The sequence below is a fragment of the Acomys russatus genome, chromosome 26, assembly GCF_903995435.1.
Source record: "Acomys russatus chromosome 26, mAcoRus1.1, whole genome shotgun sequence".
NCBI lineage: Eukaryota > Metazoa > Chordata > Mammalia > Rodentia > Muridae > Acomys > Acomys russatus.
The window spans coordinates 49,027,294-49,052,286 of record NC_067162.1 but is presented as its reverse complement, the minus strand read 5'-3'; the positions used below and the strand labels follow the sequence as shown (position 1 = coordinate 49,052,286).

Here is a 24,993-nt window from a genome sequence, read left to right as displayed (position 1 = left end):
GTGTGTGTGTATGTATGTGTGTGTGTATGTATGTATGTGTGTGTGTGTTTGTGTGTATGTATGTGTGTGTATGTGTGTATGTGTGTGTATGTATGTATGTGTGTGTGTGTATGTATGTGTGTGTGTATGTATGTATTTGTGTATGTATGTGTGTGTGTGTGTATGTGTGTGTATGTATGTGTGTGTGTGTATGTATGTATGTGTGTGTATGTGTGTGTGTGTATGTATGTGTGTGTGTGTATGTATGTGTATGTATGTATGTGTGTGTGTGTGCATATATGTGGTGTGGGGGAAGAATGTGAATGCATGTACAGCAGCCTATGAACACAGATGGAGGCCAGAGGAGGACGCTGGGTGTCCACTGTTACTGTCTTCCTTAGTCCCTTGAGACAGGGGCCCTACTGAAGCTGGGGCTAGGCTAGCAGCCACGAAGCCCCTGAGATCATCCTGTCCCTTCCCTCCACATCTCTGAAGCTAGGGAGTATGTGTTTGTTGTAACTGGGTTTTCACAGGGGTTCACGGGACTTGAACTCGGATCTTTACATTTATGCAACAAAGCACTCTCACTTGCTGGCCACTCCTGAGCCCACTCACATCCTTATTTCCTTCAAGAGGAAATGTGCGTCATGCCTAAATGCCGCTCGTGGCATTGAGTGTCCGCTCTGAGTCCCAACTGTGTGACCTGGCGCAGGCCACCAGACCTGTCTGTTTCTGAATGCCTCTGCCTGATGGCTAGGACCTGCTTGGTCTAGGATAACCTTGGGAAGATGGGCTAACCTCTGGTCCTCTAAAGCTCGAGGCCTTCAGGTTCCTGTGGGAGTCAGAGCAGTGGGGCACATAGGAAACACACAGCTGCGGGACACCGGGTGCTTCCGGTAGCTGCTAGGTACATAAGAGGTAAGGGAGGAGTCTGGGGAGCCTGGGGCAGGCGCTGAGCATTGAGGATGAGCTGGGCACATAAGGCAGCAGTGAAAACTCACCCTTGTTGATGACAGGACAGACGACACAGCCTGGGAAGCCACAAGACAGGAACACAGAGAAACGGCTGGTTGGGAGGGAACCAAAGGGGGCCTAGAATCCCTCAATTCTCCTGACTTGATGCAGTCTGACTTAGGATGAACTTGAATGGCAGCAGGTTACAGCAGAGAGTGAACAGCCAGTTCTGCCTGGGGACAGCGGTGACGTGCTTCCTGGGACAGCGGCTATGGCACAGCTCCCTGGACGGAGCCCGTTCACAGAACAGCAATATGGGAAGGACTGCATCTACCTACGTGGCCCCCACTATACCACTTGGGTATCTGAGGCAGGTCCCGGCCCTACTGTGCCTTGGTTTATAATAGCACAAGTGGCCACTGCTCTGCACAGGAAGGTCCAATGGGTGCAGGAAGAATTTTCTACTCTGCTTTTTACAACCACAAGACTTTCTTTGAGAATGGTGGGTTGAGCCAGATGTGTGTGCTCAGAGGATGAAGTACTGGGGGGCGGGTCGAGGGGGTCAGAAGTCAAAGGTCCTCTGACCAGTGAGGCGACCAGATCAGAGCAAAGAGCACCCCACCTGTCTGTGGAAGACATTGTGTGTGCAGCCCCAGCAGATGCCATGACCCAGGGAGGCCAGGGTGACCTCGCAGCTTTGCAACACCATAGGAGCGCTCTGAGATCATTAACTTATAAAGAAAAGGGTTTGTTTTGGCTCCTGGTGCTGGAGTTACAGGTTGGATTCAGACAGACTTGTTACTCTGGACCTGCTGAGATGTCGGGTAGCAATGGGAGGAGGCATTTGACCAAGCAAGCTGCTCCCCATGTGGCTGGGAAGCAAAACCGATAGAGAGGGAAAGGCAGAGGTCCTGAAACCCCTCTTAATGGTGCACCCCCCAGCGACCTCAGGCTCTCCTGCTAAACCCTACACCCTAAATGTCTACAGCCCTATCTACAGAACCATGCTGTGCATTAACATATTCATGCAGGGACCTTGAGGTGGGGGGTTGGTTTGTTGAGCACCCGGGGAAGATGGAAGGTGGGAGGTTCTATGTGCGAAGGTGAAGCAGGAAAAATGAAGGTTCAAGGTGACTTCCACTCAGGGTTAAGGTGCCAAGGCCCAGAAGTGGTGGCCATGGCAAGGTAAGGGACAGGAAGCCATATGGTGGGATAGTTTCTTCTATAGAAGCAAGCCCGTGTGGACCACGTGGTCAGGACTGAATGGTGAAAAGCTAGCATATATGGACTGCGTGGTCAGGACTGAATTCTCCTTTTCCCCATGAAGGTCAGAGGAGTAAGAGGTGGGTTTTTCGGAGTCAGCTCAGGAAGCTTCCTCTGAGATCCTAGGCTAACCCCACACACTGTGATAGCTGAGGCTGGAGCACAGCTGAGGGTCAGAGGAAAACAGTCTCTAGCTCAGTGGCCCACCCCATCCCCTGGCCCATGGGTACCTGACAAATCACCTCCCGGCCTACCATAGACCGCTGAAGCCAGCCCTGGGTGAGCAGAGCGGGGCAGGCAGGCCAGTTATGGCATCTTTAGCCACTGTGTGGGATCCAGCCTGCCTGGAGCGTGACAGGTACGAAGGACCTGGGCTTGGACAAGGCCTTTGGAGCCCAATGCGGGCTGCAGGTTAGGACCTCATGGACACTAAAATCAGTCCTAGGGCACACCTGTGTGGGTCCGAGGGCTCCACAAAGACCAGCGGGCTGTCCACACTGGTTCTCTAGGGATGCACTCAGCCATCGCCATCCGGTGTGTTCTGGTTCTACCAGGACGGTGCTCCAGCCTAGGAGGATACCAAGAGGAGCTCCAGAAAGCCACGGTCCAGGCGTGGTCAGAGCTGAGGCCTCCTGAGGCCTCTGCCTTCGGCTTGTACATTAAATCCTCTCCCCGTGTCTCTCATAGATCTCTGTGTTCCTGTGTCCTGACGTCCTCGTGTGTACGCGCGTGCGAGTGTGTTTGTATGCGTTTGTGAGGGTAGATGTGTATGAGTGTGCAAGTGTCCTCACTGGTAGAGAGGCTGGGTTAAAAACTTTTGGTATCATCACAACATAAGTCTCCATCTCCTGGGATACAGCGTCTTTCATTGGCTTAGGGCTCACCTATTTGGCTAGATTGATTAGCCAGGTAGCTCCCTAGGGAGCCTCCTGTGTCCACCAAACTCCAGGGATCTACCTGTCTCCACTGCCTGAGCGCTGAGGTTAACATGCATGCGCCACCACACCTGCTCTCTCTACGGGGTTCTGGGGCTCTGGCTCAGGGCGTCATGCTTGCCATAGAAGCACTTTGCCAAATGATGTGATCCCTGTTCCCACCAGCCCTCTTTGTCTAAGAACACCGGGGGCCACTGTGAGGGCCCCGTTTTCCCTTAGTCGTGTCTTTAAAGGCCCTGTTTTCCCAAAACAGTCACATTCTGCTGAGTGGGGGTGAAGCAGGCCTGTAATCCCAGCTACTTACGGGGCTGACGCAGGAGACACCAGAAGTTCAAGGCTGCCTAGAATACAGAGTGATTTCAAGGTCAGTCAGGGCAACTTACTGAGACATTGTCTTAAAATAAAGAGTCAAAAGAGGGCTAGAGCTGTAGTCCCTTTGGGGTGCTGTCCTGGCATGCATGAGAGCCTGGGTTGATCCCTAGCCCACGTGTATAAGCTAGGAGTGGTGGGGTGTGCAAGCATGCAGTGACGCAAGCAGTGTAGTGCAAGCACCTAGGAAGTGGACGCAGGAGGATCAGAACTTCAGAATCTAAGGCCAAGGCTACACAGAGAAACCCTGTCTCGAAAAACCAAAAAAAAAAAAAAAAAGAACTTCAGAATCATTCTAGTCTATACATCGTGAGTTCAACCAGCGGGGGCTACATGAAACCCTGTCTTTTTTTTTTTTTTTTTAAGATTTATTTATTTATCACATATATACAGTGTTTTGCATGCGTGTATACCGGAAGAGGGCACCAGATCTCATTATAGATAGTTGTGAGCCACCATGTGGTTGCTGGGAATTGAACTCAGGACCTTTGGAAGAACAGACAGTCCTCTTAACCTCTGAGCCATCTCTCCAGCACCAAAACCCTGTCTTAAATAGTAAAATAGCCTGTGGGGATAGGCTGCAATGGTGCAGCCCCTGCCTAGCACACAGGAGGCCCTGCACTCTGTCTCAGCCACTTCCCAGGGCCCTGGAAGTGGGGCTGTTAACACATAAACCCAGGAGCATTCAGCGACGGCGGTGTGCTTTCCGCGTGGGTCGTCCCGAGTTTCCCAGGATCCTTGACCACATTCCTTCCCCTCGCTGATGCCAGGTGCAGGTGGATTCCTCAGGGCCATCTATGGTGACCATGCTCTTGGTTTTGAGTGAGTGAGTTACTAAGTGTATAGCAGACAAAAGCAAAACCAAATCGCAGGTAATGGGCAGAAGCAAAGGATGGATGGCGAAAGATGGCCAGACCAGGCTGTCAAAGCACCCAGCAGGGACAACTGGTACGAGCACTCTTGGGCCTGGGATGGCGATAAGGAGTCTGCCCTACCTCAGTGAGCTCAAACAGCATGAGGCAGTTTGTACCATAGAATGCACCTTACATACAGCCACAGGGGTGTGGGGGTACCAGGACAAGGGAAGCTTTGGCTTCAGGTCTCCAAATAACCACCTGTTGCTCTAAAAAAAAAAACGTATTTCAGGGCACACAGGAGCGAGCGCTCAGACCAATGATGACTCCCACAAGGATAGGCTGGAAGGCCTCCGCTGTCATCTTCTGCATCCTGACTTGGGCCAGCCTGACAGCCGGGGACCGCGTATACGTCCACCCCTTCCATCTCCTCTACTACAGCAAAAGCACCTGTGCCCAGCTGGAGAACCCCCAGGCGGAGACACCCCCCGAGCCGACCTTCATGCCTGTTCCCATTCAGGCAAAGACCTCCCCTGTGGATGAGAAGACCCTGCGAGAGCAGCTCGTGTTGGCCACTGAGAAGCTGGAGGCCGAGGATCGCCTGCGAGCCTCCCAGGTCGCCATGATCGCCAACTTCATGGGCTTCCGCATGTACAAGACGCTGAGCGAGGCAGGAAGTGCGCCCAGAGGGGCCGTCCTCTCTGCACCAGCTCTCTTTGGCACTCTAGTCTCCTTCTACCTTGGATCCTTGGACCCCACAGCCAGACAGCTGCAGGCACTGCTGGGTGTCCCCGTGAAGGAGGAGGACTGCACTTCCCGGCTGGATGGGCACAAGGTCCTCGCTGCCCTGCAGGCCGTTCAGGGCTTGCTGGTCACTCAGGGTGGGACCAGCAGCCAGGCACACCTGCTACAGACTACCGTGGTGGGCCTATTCACCGCCCCGGGCCTGCGCCTAAAGCAGCCGTTTGTTCAGAGCCTACCTCCCTTTGCCTCAGCCGTCTTCCCACGCTCTCTGGACTTATCCACTGACCCGGGTCTTGCCACTGAGAGAATCAACAGATTCATGCAGGCCGTGACAGGGTGGAAGATGAGCTTGCCATCGGAGGGGGTCAGCACAGACAGCACCCTCATTTTCAACACCTACGTTCACTTCCAAGGTGAGGCCCTGTGCCACCCCCCATTCCCCCGCCCCACTGGTTTGTACCAAAGATGGCATCTGGGATGCCACGGTTTCCCCATGGTCCACATGTGAGATGGGTAGAGATGTCAGGCGTCTGCCTCTGTGTTTCCCAGTGAAGCCCTGGAGGCAAAGAAAGCAAACCTGGCTCAGGATGGCACAGCCTCACCTCCCTAGCCCATAGCCCTTCCGTGCTGGGCCGTGCTCCTGTGTCTTGAGAAGCCTGGGGCTAGGGTGGCTGCCCACACATGAACTCCCAGCTTACTAGCTCACATGGGGAGCTGCCCATATATCCCTGTTCAGGAAGTTGCTTATCCAGTCAACGAAAGTCTTCCTAATTGCAAGACTGGGCAGGGGTCTCAGAGGGGCAGGAGATCCTGACACCCACCCCCAGGGATCTTATTAAATATCAGCACCGAGGTCAAATACCTGAGGCAACAAAGCGGGGAACAGTGCTAACTGTGAGGTGAGAGGAATGAGGTGTAACAGGCTGGTGAGGGCCAAGGACAGGCATCCAAAGCCTCAGGAGATCAGGGTAGGGGTGAGGGTGGAGGGGCAGGCTGGGCTCAGAGACAGCGCGTCCTGTGAAGGTGCTCTGACTCCAGTGGGCTGAACAGGACACTTTTATTCCTAGGAGGTCTGCCCTGTGGCCTGTGACAGCACATCAGGTGGGGGATGGTACCCTAAGGTTTACAATGGTCCGGATACACGGTCCTGGGAACCTACACTTCAAATGGATGGCTGCTGGGGGAGGGGCACGTCATTGGGGGCTGGCAGAGAGACATGCCAGCATGCCAGAGGGGCTGGTGATGAGTTGGCCGCTGCGACATCTTTGCAGTCTATACATTCGCACGGGGAAAGACCTTGGCTTGGCTTTGAGACTAGGAATGTCAGGGGACAGAGGCAGCCCTGAGGCTGGTGAAGGGGGCTACACACTGTGTAGGGTGGGAAGGAACCTGGAACTGATGTGCCACAGTCCTCGAGGAGCCCTGGGAAGACTGTCATGGAGAAGGGAGCACTCCCGAAGGGCCAAAGTGTCAATGGTGGCTGGCCTGGGGGGAATGCCTGTTTCTACAAGCCAGACTGCAGAAGCAGGGAGGGGACAGGGGCAACGGAGGGAAGAGAGGGAGGGAGGGAGGGAGGAGGAAAAAGGAGTGGGGGGAGGAATGGGGAGAAGGAAGATGAGAAAAGGAAGGGAAGAAAAAAGAAGAAAGGTAAGGGGAGGCAGCTGGAGGCAGGAGGGGAGGAGGAAGGGGAGCGAGAGGAGGAGGGGAGGGAGAAAGAAGAGGAAGAGGAAAAGAACGGGGAAGAGGAGGAGGAAAATGAGGGTACCAGCGCTCAGAGTCCAGGTTGCTCACCCACGTTCTGTCCTGATGTCAGTGCTGCCTGGCTTCCCCTGCCAGAGGCTAACCCCCTTCCTCACACCTGTGAGACTGCAGACTGCCTCAGAACCCCCAGGTCCCCTTAGCAACAACCTTGGGGACAGTTAAGTATTTGTGTCTAGTGACGCCTCCAGGCCTCAGGCTCATGGTCTCCAGTGCTCTTTGTCCAGTACTTGATGTCCCCAGAGCTTGAATGGTCCTGGCAGTTTCCATGACACCAGGGGACGTGCCTGGGGAGGTTTATTCAGCCTAGAGTAGGGCTAATGAGCTGAGGTCCAGGGAGCACAGGGACGAGTGGGAAAAAGGACAGCCTCGGATCCCAGCATCTTTCGAGAGGCCATATCCTGTTTTTCTTTGATTTTTTTTTTTTTTTTTTTTTTGCTAGAGATAAAAGTTCAGTGCTTTTCACTATAAACCACTTAGCGCCGAGGAGGCCCCTGTGGTGACGTGCCAGCTTCTCATGCGTGTGAACTGCATACACGTGACAGGGTCTCACTATGTAGCTCAGGCGGCCTTGAGCTCTCAGTGATACCTCCTGCCTCAGCATTCTAAGAGCTGAGATTGCAGGTGCGAGCCACTCCCAGGGTCTTTTGGGAACAGCTCTTGTCACTCTCCATAGAGGGCTCTGAGTTCAAGGCTATCATCCTGTTTTCACGTAACCTGGGCCCAGGTGGAGCCAAACCATGTCCAATCCCTTTTGGAGTCACACTGGTGACCCCTGACATCATGCAGCAGGACACGTGCTCCGTGGGCGCCCTCTGCTGAGCTGGGCCTGCACCCCAACCTCAGGCCTATAGCCTCCATGTTATGTAGGGTGCTTTAAGGAGAATCCAACAGCACCCAGTGTGCGCTGCTGGCTGAGCCCACGGTATCCAGGCTGGGTGGCTCAGCTTGCAATGCACTTCCCTTCCTACCCCCTCCCCAGTTCACCGCTGCCCAAGAAGACTCTGTGCTCAGATCCCTGTGGCCACCATAGCATCTTGCCCCTGTCTCCATCGCAAGGGATGCTGAACACTTCAGTCTTGGTCCAGGAGCTTGGGCAGCTGCAATGAAATGCATTATGTGGGAGGTGGGGGCTGCGGTCTCCCAGCAGGGTAGGCTGCTTAAGAGTACATGGATGGACAGAGAGAAATGGCTCTGGTGGGGCCACAGGGCTGGGCTTTGTCATTGCAGCTTTGTCCAGCCCTGCGGGGTGTCCAACAAGAGCAGGTGCCACGTGAGCTGAGGGCTCTGGACATCCTTGTAGGCTCAGGGTGAGGTGTTGAGAGGGGGCACAGGAAGCTGCACTTTGTCCTCAGCTTTGCTGGGGTCTAGCACTGCTCAAAAAATATGGCCTTTTTTTTTTTCCCCATATGTGTGTGGTGTATGTCTGTGCATACACCTGTGCATAGAGGGAGAGATTGGGAGTCTTCTATTGTTTTTTTACTTTTTTTTTTTTTTTTTGATACAGAGTTTCTCACCCAACCTGGGGCCTACCATTTCTGCGAGACTGGCCAGTGAGCTCCAGGGGCCCTTATGTCTCCTCATCCCCAGTGTTGGTGTTAGGTCCTGCATAGCCATGCCAGGCTATCACAAAGGTTTGGGGCTGTAGGCACAGGTCATCTTGTTTATAGAGCAAGCAGTTTATCCACAGAGCCATCTCCCCAGACCATAATGTCTAAGCTTTTTAAAAATTAAGCTTGCAAACCAGAGTGGATGAGCTTGCCTGGCTAGATAGGAGGAGTAGATTGAATCCCTTGCAGGTCACAGATATGAGACCTCACACTACACACCAGCATGTGCCATGTCGTCTTCTGCTGCTCTTAGGACCTCTCTGGGGAGCTCAAGTGGCCGCGATTTGCAAATGGGTTTCAGAGAGCACCTAAGGGTGAAGTTCCCAGGCCAGGCCAGTGCAGCCTCGTGGCGGAAAGAGCAGGAGTGGATGCTGTGACAGGAGCCAGGGTGTGAGAATCCCTGCCCGGCTTCGCCATCCTCACGCTGAGCCTTCCTCCTGTCTCTGCTGCTTCCAGGGGTGATGAAGGGCTTCTCGCAGCTGCCTGGGCTCCACGAATTCTGGGTGAACAACAGCACCTCCGTGTCTGTCCCTATGCTCTCTGGCACTGGCAACTTCCAGCACTGGAGTGACTCCCAGAACAACTTCTCCATGACACGTGTGCCCCTGGGAGAGAGTGCCAGCCTGTTGCTGATCCAGCCCCACTGCATCTCAGACCTAGACAGGGTGGAGGCCCTCATCTTCCAGCACGACTTTCTGACTCGGATAAGGAACCCGCCACCTCGGTAGGAAGTGTGTGGGACCCGTAGGGGATAGAGTTGCAAGGGTGGCATCCACCGTGTGCTCACACGTTCTGTCCACATAAACGGCACGTCCTGTTACCGCCCCCTCCCCCCACCGTGCTATCATGAGCAGTGTGGCTGAGGGTACGGCTTGTTATCTGTGATGCCATGGATACTACCTCCCTCCACAGGGAGGCAATGAGCCAGCTGGGGCTGTCTTAGTCAGGGTCACTATTGCTGTGATGAAACACCGTGACCAAAAAGCAAGTTGAGGAGGAAAGGGTTAATTTGGCTTACACTTCCAGATGACAGTCCAACACGGGAGGAAGTCAGGCAGGAGCTCAAACAGGAAGGAACCTAGAGGCAGGAGCTGATGAGAGGCCACAGAAGGTTGCTGCTTACTGGCTTGCTCCTCATGGCTTGCTCAGCCCAATTTCTTATAGAGCCCAGGGTGACTAGCCCAGGGATGACCCCACCCACAATGAGCTGGGCCCTCTCCATCAATCGCCAACTAGCAAAATGCCTTACAGGCTTGCCTGCAACCTACTCTTAGAGAGGTGTTTTCTTTCTTTCCTTCTTTCTTTCTCTTTCAGATTTATTTATTTATTTAATATATATGAGTGCTTTATACCTGCAGGCCAGAAGAGGGCACCAGATCTCATTATAGATGGTGAACCATCATGAGGTTGCCGGGAATTGAACTTGGGTCCTCTGGAAGAGCAAGCGGGCGGGGCTCTTAACCTCTGAGCCATCTATCTCTCCAGCCCGAGAAGCATTTTCTTAGCTAAGAGTCTCCTCTTTCAGATGAGTCTAGCTTGTGTCAAGTTGATATAAAACCAGCCAGCACAGGAATGAGGCACCTGCCTGGCTAATAGACTGGTTTTTTGTTTTCTGTTTTTCTGGTTTTGTTTGTTTGTTTGTTTTCAAGACAGGGTCTCTCTGTGTAGCCTTGACTGTCCTGGACTCGCTTTGTAGACCAGGCTGGCCTCGAACTCACAGCGATCAGCCTGCCTCTGCCTCCCGAGTGCTGGGATTAAAGGAGTGCACCACCACCGCCCGGCTTAATAGCCTGTTGTTTAAAGGCATTTTTTTTTACTTTCCCATGGAAGGTCCTCCTTATGCAGCCAGGCTGAGACCAAAGCGCAGACAGCTGCCTATCGTCAGCAAGCTCTCCACAGTGATGTTCCACGTCTGCCTCCTGTTTCAGGAGGCTTTTGTCGTGTTTGTTTCTGAGACTTTCCTTGGGGTGAGAATGTCCCCTTCTTGTTGGCTCTGTTTCTTAATAATTAAACTTTATTATACAACCCAACTAGCTTACACAAGAAGGAAAAAAGGTTAAAGGGACAAAAGAGTGAACCTTCCGGTATCTGTTCCACGGGACGGGTCCTTAGGTGTCTCTCCGGCCCGAGTGCTGGTCCAGCCTGTCCGCTGCTCCACACGCCTCAAGCCTGGGCTGAACCTGTTGTTCTCTCCTCCCCACCTCCCAGAGTCACGTGGGAAGGGCGGTCTCCTTCTCCCGTTGAGGGTCAATTAGAAAAACAATAGTCCAGGTGGAGTTCCCAGGTCTGCTTCCTGAATTCCTGGTCCAAGATGGCTCCACTCAGTCTGTCACAAGGTATTCATGGGTAAAGCCCACCAAGACTGCTTCCACCTGTGACAAAGCTTAATCTTTCCCACACCTTCTGTGTGACCTTTCCCTGGGAGACACAAGCAAACATCTATTCACCCAGATAGGGCACCAACTTCAGGCCAACTCATGAATCCCTGGCAAGTCGGATTGGGTCATGCATTCACTGTGACTCTCTGCATGAGTATGGGCACATCACCAAGGAGCCCACCGCAGCACGGGTGGGCACCCAGAAAACTGTATCACTGGGGCTCCCTGTGCAGCCTGGAGGCAGCTCTCCCAGCCTCCTCTCCCCGCCAGCAGCTGTTTGCTGTTTATAGGATGCTGGGGAGGAGCCTGTGAGTCTTGCAGCTTTCTGAGTCTTGTGCCTCTCCTTCCAGGAGGGACTGTTTCAACTCAGCCCCTTCCTCAGTGGGTCGCAGCTCCCCAGACCCTTAAGGGCATTATCTATCTCCACAGGGCCATCCGCCTGACCCTACCCCAGCTGGAAATTCGAGGATCCTACAACCTGCAAGACTTGCTGGCCCAGGCCAAGCTACCCACCCTTTTGGGTGCCGAGGCAAATCTGGGCAAGATTGCTGAGACCAACCCAAGGGTGGGAGAGGTGAGTGCTGCCCTGGCTGTGCCGCAGGGGGTGGTGGATGGCCATGTGGAAAAAGCTATGCACAAGACCAGCAGGGGAGGGAGGGGAGAACAGGGCCAGCAGGCATCACCAGTGCCCTCAGGCTTCCCGCTGACACATGGAACAGCAGTCTCCCTCAGCTTGCTTGCTACCTCTAGCCCTAGGCCCATCGCTGTCCCTGTTAAGTCCAGCTTTCTCCAGGAAGCTGTTGAGGATTAGGGTGGGAGAATGCCCCTCCACAATGCTCTGATCTGTAGTTTCTTTGGGGAGCAGCTCAGTAGTCAAGAACTACGTAAAATAGAGGATGTGCCTGGATATTATCGGCATCACCAAGGATGCTGGGAAACATAGAGGAAGCACTATAGAAGATAAGATCCACTGTGCCATCTGGCCAAACACTGGAGGGCAACATCAAGATGGCAGGTGGGGTGGGGATGGGTTTCTTTGGGAGCAGTGTGTTGGTGCTCACTGGCCACTTAGAGGGCACACTTCTGGCAGGCTGACCAGTGTCCTTCCTTGGGGGAGCTGATTGCAGCTGCTGGCCTGCACAAGGCCTCCTGAAGGAGAGATGTTTCTGCTTTGCAGGTTCTCAACAGCGTTCTCCTTGAACTCAGAGCAGGAGAGGAAGGGCAGCCAAGCGAGCCTGCCCAGCAGCCTGGCTCAGCTGAGGCCCTGGATGTGACTCTGGACAGTTCGTTCCTGTTTGCCATCTATGAGCGGTACTCAGGCGCCCTGCACTTCCTAGGCAGAGTAGATAGGCCTCAGAGTGTGGTGTGAGGTGCCAGAGGGGCCCTTGTGAGCAGCCATGGAGACAAGGCCAGCTTCAGAGAGCTACACAAAACTCATTGCTGTGACCCCTGGCTTCCCATCACCCCTCCCAGCGAGGCAGAGGCCGTCTCCTTGGAGACAGCACTGATGGGGAATAAACAATGAGCAGCAGAGCCCGCCTCCTGAGCTGTGGGTTTGTTTGGAGACTGGGGTGAGAGCCAGGAGCTGGCACTTTGCATAGAACTGCCATTCTGGCAAGAATTTGGATCGAACAACTGTTTGTGAAACCAAAAAGCAATCCCTTTTTATTCAAGAGCAGAAATTGGGTTTTAACATTAAAATGCACGCTGTCCCCTTGCTTTGGGTTTGCGTTTAGCTCGCTGAGTGTGAGACAGTGACCTCCAGAGTCCCCACACCTCCTTACCCTTTCTTTCCCATTGCACCATGTTTTGAACAGCAACTGGATTCATACTAGTGTAGTGCCGTGTTCCTCTCTTTGCTGAGAACTGTGTTTCAGTGATAAGCTAGACACAATGTCATCTGCAGAACGGACATGCTCGGCTTAGCCGACGGGCGGAGCAAAGCATGTTCCTGAAGCTCTTCAGAGGGAGGCCAGTGTGTGGTGGTGGACAGGAGAGGCCCATCCCCACCTGGCCTTGAGAGTACCTGGGCTCAGGGTGCTCCCTTTTCACCGGAGACACAGGCTTGCTACTTGCTTCTCTCCCGCCTGTCCCCTTGAGATTAGAGACACAGCTTACAGATCTAGGGCCTACGCTGAGAAAGAAGGCAGGCAGGCTGAGGGTGTGTGTGTGTGTGCGTGTGCGCGCGTGTGTGTGCAGGTGAACAATGTAGCATGTTAGCCACAGGACAAGGCCGGAGAGCAGCAGTGGAGTCACAGGGTGGAGACAGCGGGAAATCGCGTGTTAGCCTAACCTGAGCCTGGAGCTGGGACCACAGTGGAAGCGTGCCCCTGTGACTGACCTTCACCCTGACAGAAGAGCTGTATGGCCCTTGAGGCTCAGCTTTTCTCACCCAGGCCCCGTTCCCTCATCTCTGGCACTTTACCCTGTGGGTGTGGCATGCCCTGCTTGTGCCAGGCAGCATGGTGAGAGACCTATGTGCCATGATTAACTAGAAGGCAGCTCCTCATTCTCCCTGGCCTATGTGCAGAACAGGAACTGCTACGGTGAGTAAGTTAACTCTCATTGTAAAGGCCCTGCTCTAGAGGTGGGTAAATGTCACATCGCTGTGACAAAACATCAGACAAAAGCATGTGTGAGTGGTGGTGGGGGCAAGTGTGGCAGGAGACGAGCGTGTACACGTGCATGTACACACACACTGGTGGGGGGCAAGTGTGGTAGGAGACGAGCGTACACATGCGTGCGTACACACACACTGGTGGGGGGGCAAGTGTGGTAGGAGACGAGCGTACACATGCGTGCGTACACACACACTGGTGGGGGGGGCAAGTGTGGTAGGAGACGAGCGTGTACACATGCGTGCGTACACACACACCCCCCCACGGAGGCTGATGCTCAGTTCTTTCTTCCTCCGTGGGATGCCGCTTTTGCCCACTTTCCGTGTGGGCCTTCCCACTTCACCTAACCCAACCTAGAAGCCCCCTCATAGGAACGCCCAGAGTTCTGTTTCTCGGATGCATGTAGATTCATCAGGCCGACAATTTGAACCATCATAGGAACAGACGGAAGACAACAGTGGTGAGCTGATGTCCACGCTGAGACTGGTCCCTTGTAGAGCAAAAATCAGAGCTAGTCCTTGGAGGCCACCCTCACCCAGAGCAGCCCAGGCTTGTAAAGAGTAGATCTAGTTGTCCCCTACTTCCTGCCATAGGAACCTCTGACTAGGCAGTCATGGGGCTGGCCTAAGCTCAGGGGTGCCAGAACCACAGAGACCGCCTCAGAGGTTCAGACTGTCCCCCACCTGCACTATGGCTGAGGTCCCAACATGAAGCCTCCTTTTCTCCTCCTCCTGCTAGTCCTCCACAGGTGGGCTGGCACAAGTGACACTGCACAGCTATCTGCTTCAGCAGAGGCCCGAGCCTGGCCTGTGCCATCCATCCTGCTAACTGACCTGGTGTCAGAGCTCTGCCTTGTGACTGACAGGCTGCAAGCTGCCCGGGAAGCCAGCACAAGTCCTGCTGGTCACACACCTGCAGTCCTCAGGGTGAGTGGCTCTCCCCAGTTAGGCCAGCCCACTCCGACTCCACACCCAGCGCTCCACGGGCTGGAGCGTGGTAGATACAGCGTAGGGTCCTCCTGACAGAGAACAGGTCTCGGAGGGACGCAGCTGCACACACTGATTCTGACCGTCTGCGTCCGGAACAGAAGTGCCTCTCCCAGCTCTGCCGCCCTATCTGCGACCACTCAAAGCCTGAGACATTGAACGCATCCCCTTTGGTGGCCCGGGAGGGAGACAGTGGCTGCAGGGCCCTGGCTGGCAGACTGGCCTCCTCTTTACAGGCTTCTTCTATACCAGAAAGCAGTCACCTCAATGGAGTCAGATGTTTAGTGTGCATGTTGAAGCTGGAAAGAATATATTAATTCAACTTTAAACCTGACTGAATAAAACACTGTCACTGGGAAACTAGAGCAAGCTGGAAGGGAGCTGTTCTGAGGAGCTAGACGCAAGTCTGAAACTGTTAGTTTTTGCCTGAACACCCTGCTCTCAAGCACAGAGCGTGACAGGGAGGCTGGAATGCAATGGTCCAATCAGAGCCAGCAGGGTAAGAGCTCAGGCCTCAAAGCCACTGTGGAGCGCCGACTCTCTGGGCTGAGGCCCCTGTGTGTGAGCACACGGGCTGGCAACCTGGGTTTGGATCCCACCTGTCAGTTACCTATCTGCGGGATGGAGAGCTATGCAGAGTGGGGTTGGGGACTCTGCTCTCTCCTGTCTGGGATGAGGTGACAGAGCCATCGTGGACAAGGATGTGCAGGGCTCCTCGGGTATGAAAGACACGGCTATGACCTCTAGTTCCTCGGTAGAGGCCCACACCACACATCGGCAGCAGCCTGCCAGGCAGATGGGGCTGACTGGCCCGTGTTAGACTCCAGCAGCTGGAGGGAGCTCCACACAGACAGGACCCTGCCATCTGTGCCACAGGGACTGCGCGTTGCTGATGGTGTGCGTGCTGAGGGCCACCTGGACTGAATTCATGATGTCCATACTTGCAGCAGATACTTCTTTTATTAAGTCATCTCTGGCCCCTGACAGAGGTGTCATGGATGGCAAGATCAGAAGTGCTATTCTTATGTGTCAAGACGGGACGGCCACCCTGCATCCTCTAAGGAGGTGCAGGCCCGACAGTGTCCCCCAGGTTGGAGACTGCTGCTGCACGCTGCCCAGCACTTCCCTGAAGAGCTGGGGCAGCCTCCCAGCCACTTACACATTTACTTTAACCCTACTGTAGAAATCGTCCTGTCTACACTAAGATTTACAATAAAAATAAAACAATTTGTTCTGTAAACTATAGTAAAAAGCTTCAAATGTCATAACAACTGTCTTCCATACAATGGAAAGGCTTCTGGTTCTTTCTGGGTGAAAGATGTCCACACACACTGGGCAGGGTACAGGCTGTTGCTCAGCGACTCAGAGGACAAGGGCTTTCTTCCCACTGCAGATCCTGTCAGGATGCCTAGGGCTGTTCTGCAGTCGCCTGGTCCCTGGCAGCGAGGACGAGCTCCGCCAGGGCTGGAAAACTCTTGATGTCACTGGTCTGCAAGCCCATCTTTTGTATCTGCAAAGGCATGAGACAGAGTCGTCACTGGTGAGAGCTGAGTGGAAAGAGGCCGCCATTAAAGTCAGGACAAACTGAGCCTGCCCCATCAGCAGGAAGAGTTCTTAGAGGAAGGAGAGCGAAGGACTGGCTTGCTGCAGGACCACATGGTGTGGGTCACAGCTTCCCATGCTAAGAGGCCAGCAGGTTTGAATCTCTCAGCCCACCCACCAGACTCTGGGCTTTAGAAAATGCCACGAGAGAAAACCCATGTGCAGAGAACGAGAAAGAAAACTATTCTTCAGTTTGAGAAGCTCTCCCTGAGCCCTCCTTTCTCTCAGCGCCCTTTTCAGAGAGTGATGGACTGAAGACGCACAGCTTGGCAGCGCTCTGTGGCTACTGGTGTCCTTCCAGAACAGCAGCAGGGACAGCATATCTGTCCTTCCTTCTGACTTGTCTTTCTCTGCCCTTGTTTGCTTGTGGGAGACTTTAGATTTCTAAACACGGCAGCTGATATTAGCAGGCTGTTTGTCTGTCTTTCTAGTTTTGAAATGGCCTTATAATCCAACTCATGGCAATCCCCCTGCCTAGGCATTCTCAATGCTGGGATAACTGACACGCTGTGTATGAACCCAGACTATCAAGAAAGGCAGCTTCCTACACTGTAAGTTTGGTGGTATGAACATGTCACTGCGCTCTCTACAAGCTGCCATCAGCCATCCACCGTGACAGGGCCCGCGACAGGAGGCTGTGGGCAGCAAGGGAGGTATGCTGACAGGCTGGGCAGATGCTGAAGCACCAAAGGCACCTCCTGGTGTGTGTGTGTGTGTGGGGGTGCTCTGTGACCTTTTCTACCGCCTCGTCCTGGCATGCACTCTCTTTCGCAGCAAACCAGGCATGACTCTTCTACTGTCAGCCCTAGGGAGGTGACACCCCAGCCCTGGCTACAGCCAGGCCCTCAGAACCGGGCGCACGTTGCTGGTACCTGTTCTCCCAGGTACTCCACATCCAGGGCCAGTTGCAGCCGGATCTTGTCATCATCACTCATGCCGCCACTGGAACTGACAGGATTGGTGGCTGGGGACCTCCTGGCTTGTTTGAGGCGCTTCAGGCTCTCCTCCATCTTCTTCACTGAGTCCAGCACATCTGACACGGTCTCAAAGTACCTGGGCACAAGGTGGCAACGAAGGCTTGGTAACTGACAAATACCAGTGACAGCAGACAGGGATTGGCTTTGAGATGGCAACCACACTCAAACTGGGAAGTGTGTCATCATGTTTGCTCGGTCTCCAGCATGATGTTCTCTGAGAGCAGGTGTTTGTTTACACACTAGTCCTGTGGCCGGGAGATGGCTCAAAAGGTCAAGAGTTTGCTGTGCAAACACGAGGACCTGGGTTCAGAGCCCAGCATCTATCAGTGATGTGCGCCTGTAGCTCTAGCCTTCATGAGGACCTGGGCTCAGAGCCCAGCATCTACCAGATGTGCGCCTGCAGCTCTAGCCTTGGAATGCAGACTCAGGAGGCTCACTGGGGCTCTGGCTGACCAGGACAGCTGATTGGTGAGCTGCAGGCTCAGTGAGACCCTGTCTCAACAAAGTGGAGAGCTTTGGGAGACCACACTGGGAAGTGAGCTGTGGCCTCCCTGTGTCCTGTGCAGGTGCAGGACCCTCTGCAGCATGTCAAGGGAAGCCAAGAGCTCACCCAAACTTTCAATGTAACATTACAAATCAGTCACTATCTCACCTGGGTGGCAAGCTGGCTGTGTGGCACTTGGAACTTATTTGCCCACAAATCCCACAGGATTAGGCACAAGGTGGGGGCTGGGACTGAACCCAAGTGAAAAAACCTTACTGCAAAATGGGCGTGAGGACCAACTGACACCTCACACCTTGCCCACTGTGGTCTCTCTGTGTAACCCAGGCAGGTGCAGACAGCAGCTCACCTGTGTGTGCTCTCAGACAGAGCTTCCTGCAGCCAGCGCTGCATCACTGCTGGCTTCACCTTGTCCCCGTGCCCATGCTGAAGCTGGTAGAACGGCTTCAGTGCACTGTCCACGTAAGAGGAGGCTGTGCTGGGCACCTCCTGGAATGCCATCATCAACAGGGTACAGAGAATGAATCGTCATATGTCAGCGTCCAGCAAACAGCTCCATCCCTCCCAGGAAGTAACTGGAGGCCCAGAGAAATCGAGAGGACCCTGCCCTCTGCTCCAGTCAGGCTTGACTCTGACGAAGGATGCTTAGGGCTGAGTCCTGACTTCTCCTACCAGGAGATGCCCAGGGACCTGATGTGCTGGGCACGTTCACACACACACACCTCTACGACGCCCATAGAACGGAAGGAAAAGGAAAGCACCTGGTAACGTGCACAGGGCCCTCCCAGCCAAGCAGTGGCCTCAGGCCCAGCAACAACCAGCAAAGCAGGATGCTTTGTTACAAGTGGCATCTCTACTGCTCATCTAACTCTGCTCTGTATGTCTGAGGCAGGCTGACATCGCAGCTCCATGTCACGTCACGTCACGTCACCCCTGATCCTCCTGTTAGCCAGGTGCCGGGATTCCAGGTGTGGCCACGGCACAGGGCTTTGCCAGTCCAAACTTTAACACAAAAAGGGGCAGCTGGACATGGCGGCCCAGCTTGTCACCCTAACACTTAGGAGGGGCTGAGGCACAGGACTGCAACGAGTTTGAGGGTAACAATGAATTCCAAGCTACCCTGGGCTACAAAGTAAGGAAAGCCCTGACTCCAAAGACGATGGCAATGGCAGTAGCTACGATGGTGATGATGGTGATGAAGATGATGGTGACAGTAGCTATGGTGATGATGGTGATGAAGATGACTATGGTGATGATGGTGGTGAAGATGATGCTGATGATGGTGGTGGCGGCAGCAAACGATCGAGAGCAAAGAGCCCCGTCAGAAAACTGTGCTCAGTGTCACCAGCAACAAGGAGTCACTTCTTGTACCCCAAAGTTCTTGCAACAAATGGGAAGAGCCATGCTAACAGGAGATGGGCATGGCCATCTTAGCTCCTGAGCATCTGGGAAGTCAGTAAATTAGAATGCACTAAATTACGTCTAAAGCACCTGACTGTGAAAGAAAAAGAGGGGAGAAACAGACCCTGGGGCGAGTACAAGGCGAGACCGCACGAGGGCGCACATCCCCAAGGGGCTCCTCCAGTGCCAGAAAGCCGCTCTGGCACCAGGCAGCCCGTGCTCTGGGCAGCAAGTACCCCTACCCGTACCCCACTGGCCCCTACACATTCTAAATACCATCCTTCCTATTGTTTCACTAAAGAACAAGGAAAATCAGGTATTTCCAATAACAATTTGCAGGAGTAAGATTAACTTAAAAAACTGAGAGCTACATGAAGACAAAAATGAATTTTAAATACATAGGACTTGGAAATGTTACTAAGTGGTTTCCTGGTGCTGGAAAGAAGGCCCAGCAGGTAAGAGCTTGCAGAGGGCCCAGGTTTGATTCCCAGCACCCACATGGTGACTCCAACCATCTGTAACCCTGGATCCAGCAGGTAGGAACACGGTGTACATACACACATGCAGGAAAATAGTCATATGCATTAAGTAAAAAAAATTTAATTTCATTTTTAGGAAAGTACTTTTCCAGCCAGGTACTATATACAACTTTAATGTCAGCCCTACAGAGGCAGAGAGGCAAACAGATCTCTGTGGTGTTGAGGCAACTCTGGTTTATACAGTGAGTTCCAGGCCAGTCAGGACTCACACACATACAAAAAAGTACTTTTCCTTAAAAGCCAAAGCCCACAGGCCCAAGGGCACACTGCAGGCTGTGCTGGCAGCCAGCTCCAACCCCCCCTAAGCCCCTTACTTCAGAACACCCTCCAACCTGCCTGTGGCCCACGTCTCCCTGGCCCCGCACACCACTCAGCTCTCTCCACAGGTGGCACTGACCTTGTTGGTCCTGCGGTAGAGCCTGGGGACCTCCAGGGCACTCTTCAGATAACTGAAGCAAGACTCACTCAGGCCCTGGACAATCCTGCTGCTCAGAGCTGGCACGTGGGCAGACAAGGCACTCTGGGAGTCTTCCAGGGCCGCTGTGGACACAGGGCAGCGGCGTGAGTCACTGGTCCAGCTAGAGTAAGTGTCATTAAAATGTCACCGTGGTGTTTAGAGTGTGCTAGTAAATCAGGTCATCAGTACAGAGCAACAGCCTCATTTACAGAGGTTAAGTCAAAGAGCAAACACAGAACAGCTAAGGACGCCCTACGGCTGGAGCCACCATGTTGAGCATCCTGAGTCTGCGGCTTCGTACTCCACACTATTTCTTACTCAGAGCTTCTGAGGCTGAATTCGTTTTTTACCTGAGATAGATGAGAAGTTCTTAAAGCCGATGGCTTCGAGCTTTGGCTTGGCTGTCTCCAGGAGTTCTGGAAGCTGAAACACACATTTTGGATACTAGTTCTTCTTTTGATCGGAACCAGCAGCTTTGCACCCATAACTCAGACTTGACCACCCACTGCTGAGAGCTAAGTCAGAATCTGCAGGTGTCAGTCCTCACCACGCGGGGACCACACTTTCACCTCAGAAGCCCACAGCACGGGACCCCCGGCTGCACGGCCACTGAAGGCAGGAGGAAAGCAAATACCCATTTTCCTGCTCTCCATGACACCAACACTGCTCGCAGTAGATAGACCACACAGAATATAATCTGTGGAAAGCAAAATTTTTCTGAAGGTGTAAACTCTTGAGTGTGTTCTGTAAAGTTCTCTGAATGCTGAGAGCAAAACAGGAGCCCGACAGAGAAAACAGACGGGAAACTTTCATTCTATCCACACGCTCAAACATTTGGGGCAGTGAACTAACAATAACTATAGTCCAGCCTCCGCAGCCATGCCCACGCAGAGCTGAGCCGATGAAGGAACAGAGGAGCCTGTGTTGAGAGCAAGGAGCGGTGGGCAGAGCGCAGCGCAGCAGGGACCAGGGGGCAAAGACGCGGCACATCACAGGTTGATTGTGGAGGGAAAAGTTCAGGAAGGCACAATGTCCAGGGCCCGCAACCCAGCAGTTCACACGCCCATGTACCTAGCAGTACAGTGAAGCTCACCCACTCCTGCAGCCTGTCCAGATCTGAGACCATGTACACCAGCTGAGTGCTAGAAGTGGACACTGCTGCGGCTTCTGCAGGGTGGCTGCCGTGGTCTTCGGAAGGGTCTTTGCTGCCAGCCAAGGGTTTTTTAGTCTCCTTCACGCTTTCATTAGCAATGGGCCTGACAGAAAGCTGAAAAAGGATTTCAAGGATCAAACCCTCACTCAAGACACGGGGCATTTGTACACTCAGGAGCTCTGTGCACACAGTAGCTGCAGACTGTACTGTACAGTACACACACCAAGAGAAAGACAGCATGTCTACCCCAGGCAGGTCCTGGCCTGCAGTTCTTCGATTCGTATCTTCTGAGACAGCCAGTGAGGTAGGAGAGTGTGAGGAAGTCAGTGAGCAGAGGGGAGGGAGGAGAGGTGCCCTGACCTTCACAGTGCCCCCATTCCTCCTGGCACCCCAGCTTACAGCAAATCCTCACCACAGCCACCTACAGAAGCCATTTGGCCAAGTTACAAAAAACCCAGAGACTCAAGGTGTTTAATATCCCAAGTCCACAGGGAAAAGGTACAGAGCTGTGTTGGCCCACAAGTGCTGTGCACCTGTGGTCTGCTGCCCGGAGCAGCTGTGCCTGTTACTACACTGCCTTCTTTGTGGAGTGCTCCCCCTTAAATTTGTTTGTTTTTGTTTTATGTGCACTGGTGTTTTGCCTGCATGTCTGTGTGAGGGTGTCAGCTGCTGGAGTTACAGAGGCTTGAACCTGGGTCCTCTGGAAGGATCAGCCAGTGCTCTTAACCGCTGAGCCATCTCTCCATCCCTGTGGTGCTCTTCTTCTTAAAAGACCATCTCTCTAGTCTTTAGATCTCCTCCAGATTCCTGCACCATGAGGACTGGCTTGCGTGTCTGACTGAGGTGTCCCTGAAGTGGCTCAAAGGCCAGCGTCTGCAAGGACCTAAAGCTGGTGCTTCACTCTTCGTGTCTGGTGCTAAGCTCCTGAGGACAAGAGCCGGGCTCACTGTGTACCAATAACCAAGCAGAGTGTGTGGAGAATGGATGCATCTGAGCAGCCGGAGAAGATGAGGAGCACTAAGACAGAGGCTCCTATGACTTGATGATCATGTGACTGTTCAAACTTAAACCTACTTACTTTCCTTTCTAATACTTTTCATTATAATGAACATTTTATTTTCAGGGTGATTTACAATCTGATATTGAGAAGAGAAGCAAACTTACTAGGGTGGGACGTCTCAGTAAGTAATCCTGAGCATGCGGCCAGGTGCCCACAGCTGGATCTGACAGCACAGGACACTTGGCAGATCCTGTGGATGTTTGGCCACGTGCCCCTCGAAGTCCTACCAGCGCTGGCTGCTTAGAGAGGAGCGGCACGAGGCACTCACCTCACTGACAAACACGGAGAACCGGGCCAGAATCTGTAGCGTGAGTCTCCACAGACGATGCGCCAACAGAGGCAGGAACATCTCGCTGGACCAACATTTCTCCAGGCTGCTCCATGTTCTGTGAGAAGCCAAAAGGCAATACGGACTTCCAGCTGGAGAAAAACCACGGACTCAGAGCCCATCATCGGTTACAGCTGCTGCCTAGCTCTAGGCATTGGCGTAAATTCGAGGTAAAGAAAGGGCAAGCGTGGACTTGCAGCCAACAGCAATGCTACAACAGCCCAAGACCACGTGTCTTCAGAGCTGTTTGTAACTCACCCAACCCTGCTTCCAGGCCTGAGAGAAAGCATCAAACACAACACCGAGCTGTCTTTAACAGTATGGCACACCACAGCAACACACACAGTGATGAGCGGCAGCTTGCCCGGCTGAGTTCTCACTCTCTTCCCTACCTCCACCTGCCTACTATCCACACAGTCCTTATGACTACATTTGCACACAGACCTGGCTGTGCTAGAGCAGGCACTTAGGGAGGAGAACCTGGAACCGTGGTGGCACAGAAATCCGAGTACCTCAGTGGCTTTCAAGAACGGTGTGTTATGAGACTGAACACCTGCAGCTGCTACCTGCCTCATCTGTGCTCCAACTGAGTCATTCTCAGAAAGGGACAGGAGCATGCAGACCCATGTGCAGCCTTCACATAGCTGAGTTGGGGGCAGGAAGGTGTGTGAACTGCCGTCTATAGACAGCTGACTGAATCCACAGCTGTTCCATGCTGAATGTGCCCAATCTCAACAGAGCTGGTCACAGAACCTGGAGCGTACAGTGAGCCCACACAGGGGCACAGCCCTGGTATGCTACACTCAGGACAGAAACGGTCCATTTTCAACCCTGTAATGCATCCCTTGTCATCAGCTCTAGAAAGCAAGGAATTCAATGAACCGAAAGACTGCCTTCTAGTTGCTGTACACACACAAATAAATCTTGTGAGAATTTACTTATTGTGGAGCTTGCCCAGATGTTATGGGGCCCTGCGCTCAGCAGTACACCAACACATCTCTTTCAGGACATGAAGCCAGCACCCTCACAGCACAAGTAGTGCACAGTGACACTGCAGTGAGGGAGGCAGGCGCATCCTCAGGATACCCACACGCCACTATTTATATTCTGAGCTCACCTGGGGCGTCTTCTAGCCCGGCTGCGAGGGATGCTTCTAAGGATCCTGCCACTTCTCTAAACCTGAGGAAGAAGAACCTAGGTGAGTGTCTGCAGCTCCCCTGCCTACCTCCTGTCCTGCCTACCTCCCCCCTGCCTACCTCCTGTCCTGCCTACCTCCCCCCTGCCTACCTCCCCCCTGCCTACCTCCTGTCCTGCCTACCTCCCCCCTGCCTACCTCCCCCCTGCCTACCTCCTGTCCTGCCTACCTCCCCCCTGCCTACCTCCTGTCCTGCCTACCTCCCCCCTGCCTACCTCCTGTCCTGCCTACCTCCCCCCTGCCTACCTCCTGTCCTGCCTACCTCCTTCCTGCCTACCTCCTTCCTGCCTACCTCCCCCCTGCCTACCTCCTGTCCTGCCTACCTCCTGTCCTGCCTACCTCCCCCCTGCCTACCTCCTGTCCTGCCTACCTCCCTCCTGTCCTGCCTACCTCCTTCCTGCCTACCTCCCTCCTGTCCTGCCTACCTCCCCCCTGCCTACCTCCTTCCTGCCCACTGACACCCAACATTCTCAAGGGTGTACAAGATGCCCTTTTTCTTCCTGCTGTGTAAGAAGTCAACTCCTCTATGAAGCCACTATTCGGCAGGTTTCTTTGCAGTTTGCAGCTAGTCTCACTTACATGTCCTCCAACCCTTTCTAAGAGGGTCCCCTAAGTTCCACTCTGTAGTAACAGCCAAGGCCACACAGTGCGTTCTCCAAACCCCTGAGCCAGCAAGAGCACAGCAAAGATGCGCCCCAAACTAAGCCCCCAGAGAGCTGGCTTGGCACCTGCATTTCCTACCGTATCAGAATCCCTTTGTGTTTTTTTGAGACAGGGTCTCCCAGAGTAATTCAGTCTGTAATCTTTGTACCCCAAACTACAGGTGCTGGGGGACCGGTGTGCACCACCACATCTTGCCTCAGGTTTGCTTTAAATGGTCCTGAAGTATTTGCAGTGATGGTATCACACTGACACCAGCTATGTTGGCAGCTCTGTCATTCCTCAGAGTAAACACAACACCCAGTAAAAAAAAGTTCTGTAAAATCTTATTTGCATTATCTCTTGGATGAAAAAAACAAGAGAACTAAAAAGCACTACACTTTATAATTCAAACATAATCTTACATTTTTAAATGAAATGGATTACAAAGGCTAACTCTTCAACTGCCTCAGCAAATCTGGGGTCATTGGATGGTACTGCAGGGACTGGCTGAGCTTCCGCACAGTTTAGCTCTGTTAGCTGGAGGCAAAGGGCTCTGCAGCACCTGCGAGTAGACAGGCCTGGGAGGCTGGGATGTGCTGGGCTAGGTGGTGAGAAAGTACCGCAAGCCGTCTAAGTTCAGATGCAGTCGACAGGAGAGCGGGGACTCAGCACTGTCTGTCACAGTCCTG

The 24,993-nt window shown here is 53.5% G+C and overlaps 2 protein-coding genes across 2 annotated transcripts in view; one reads left to right on the top strand and one right to left on the bottom strand.

Moving 5' to 3' along the window:
- The first annotated feature begins 4,676 nt into the window (after nt 1–4,676).
- On the top strand, nt 4,677–12,372 carry Agt (angiotensinogen). The gene is made up of 4 exons (XM_051168964.1): nt 4,677–5,511; nt 8,923–9,190; nt 11,274–11,418; nt 12,022–12,372. Exons 1-4 carry the CDS (start codon nt 4,677–4,679, stop codon nt 12,211–12,213), a joined length of 1,440 nt encoding a protein of 479 aa, XP_051024921.1. The 3' UTR covers nt 12,214–12,372.
- A 3,327-nt stretch (nt 12,373–15,699) lies between these two features.
- Cog2 (component of oligomeric golgi complex 2) overlaps nt 15,700–24,993 on the bottom strand; it is a 28,784-nt gene continuing 19,490 nt past the window's right edge. The window contains exons 11-18 of the mRNA XM_051168643.1: nt 23,585–23,646; nt 22,408–22,559; nt 21,020–21,193; nt 20,277–20,349; nt 19,867–20,009; nt 17,879–18,018; nt 16,923–17,103; nt 15,700–15,958 (exon numbers count right to left, since the gene is read on the bottom strand). Of these exons, the coding sequence (XP_051024600.1) occupies nt 15,857–15,958; nt 16,923–17,103; nt 17,879–18,018; nt 19,867–20,009; nt 20,277–20,349; nt 21,020–21,193; nt 22,408–22,559; nt 23,585–23,646 (1,027 nt within the window). The 3' untranslated portion in view covers nt 15,700–15,856. The remainder of the gene's footprint in view (nt 15,959–16,922; nt 17,104–17,878; nt 18,019–19,866; nt 20,010–20,276; nt 20,350–21,019; nt 21,194–22,407; nt 22,560–23,584; nt 23,647–24,993) is intronic.

Coding starts and splice junctions, on each gene's coding strand:
- Agt (XM_051168964.1), top strand. CDS start 4,677: ATGACTCCCACAAGGATAGGCTGGAAGGCCTCCGCTGTCATCTTCTGC. Junction 5,512..8,922: donor CACCTACGTTCACTTCCAAG/GTGAGGCCCTGT, acceptor TGCTGCTTCCAG/GGGTGATGAAGGGCTTCTCG. Junction 9,191..11,273: donor ATAAGGAACCCGCCACCTCG/GTAGGAAGTGTG, acceptor CTATCTCCACAG/GGCCATCCGCCTGACCCTAC.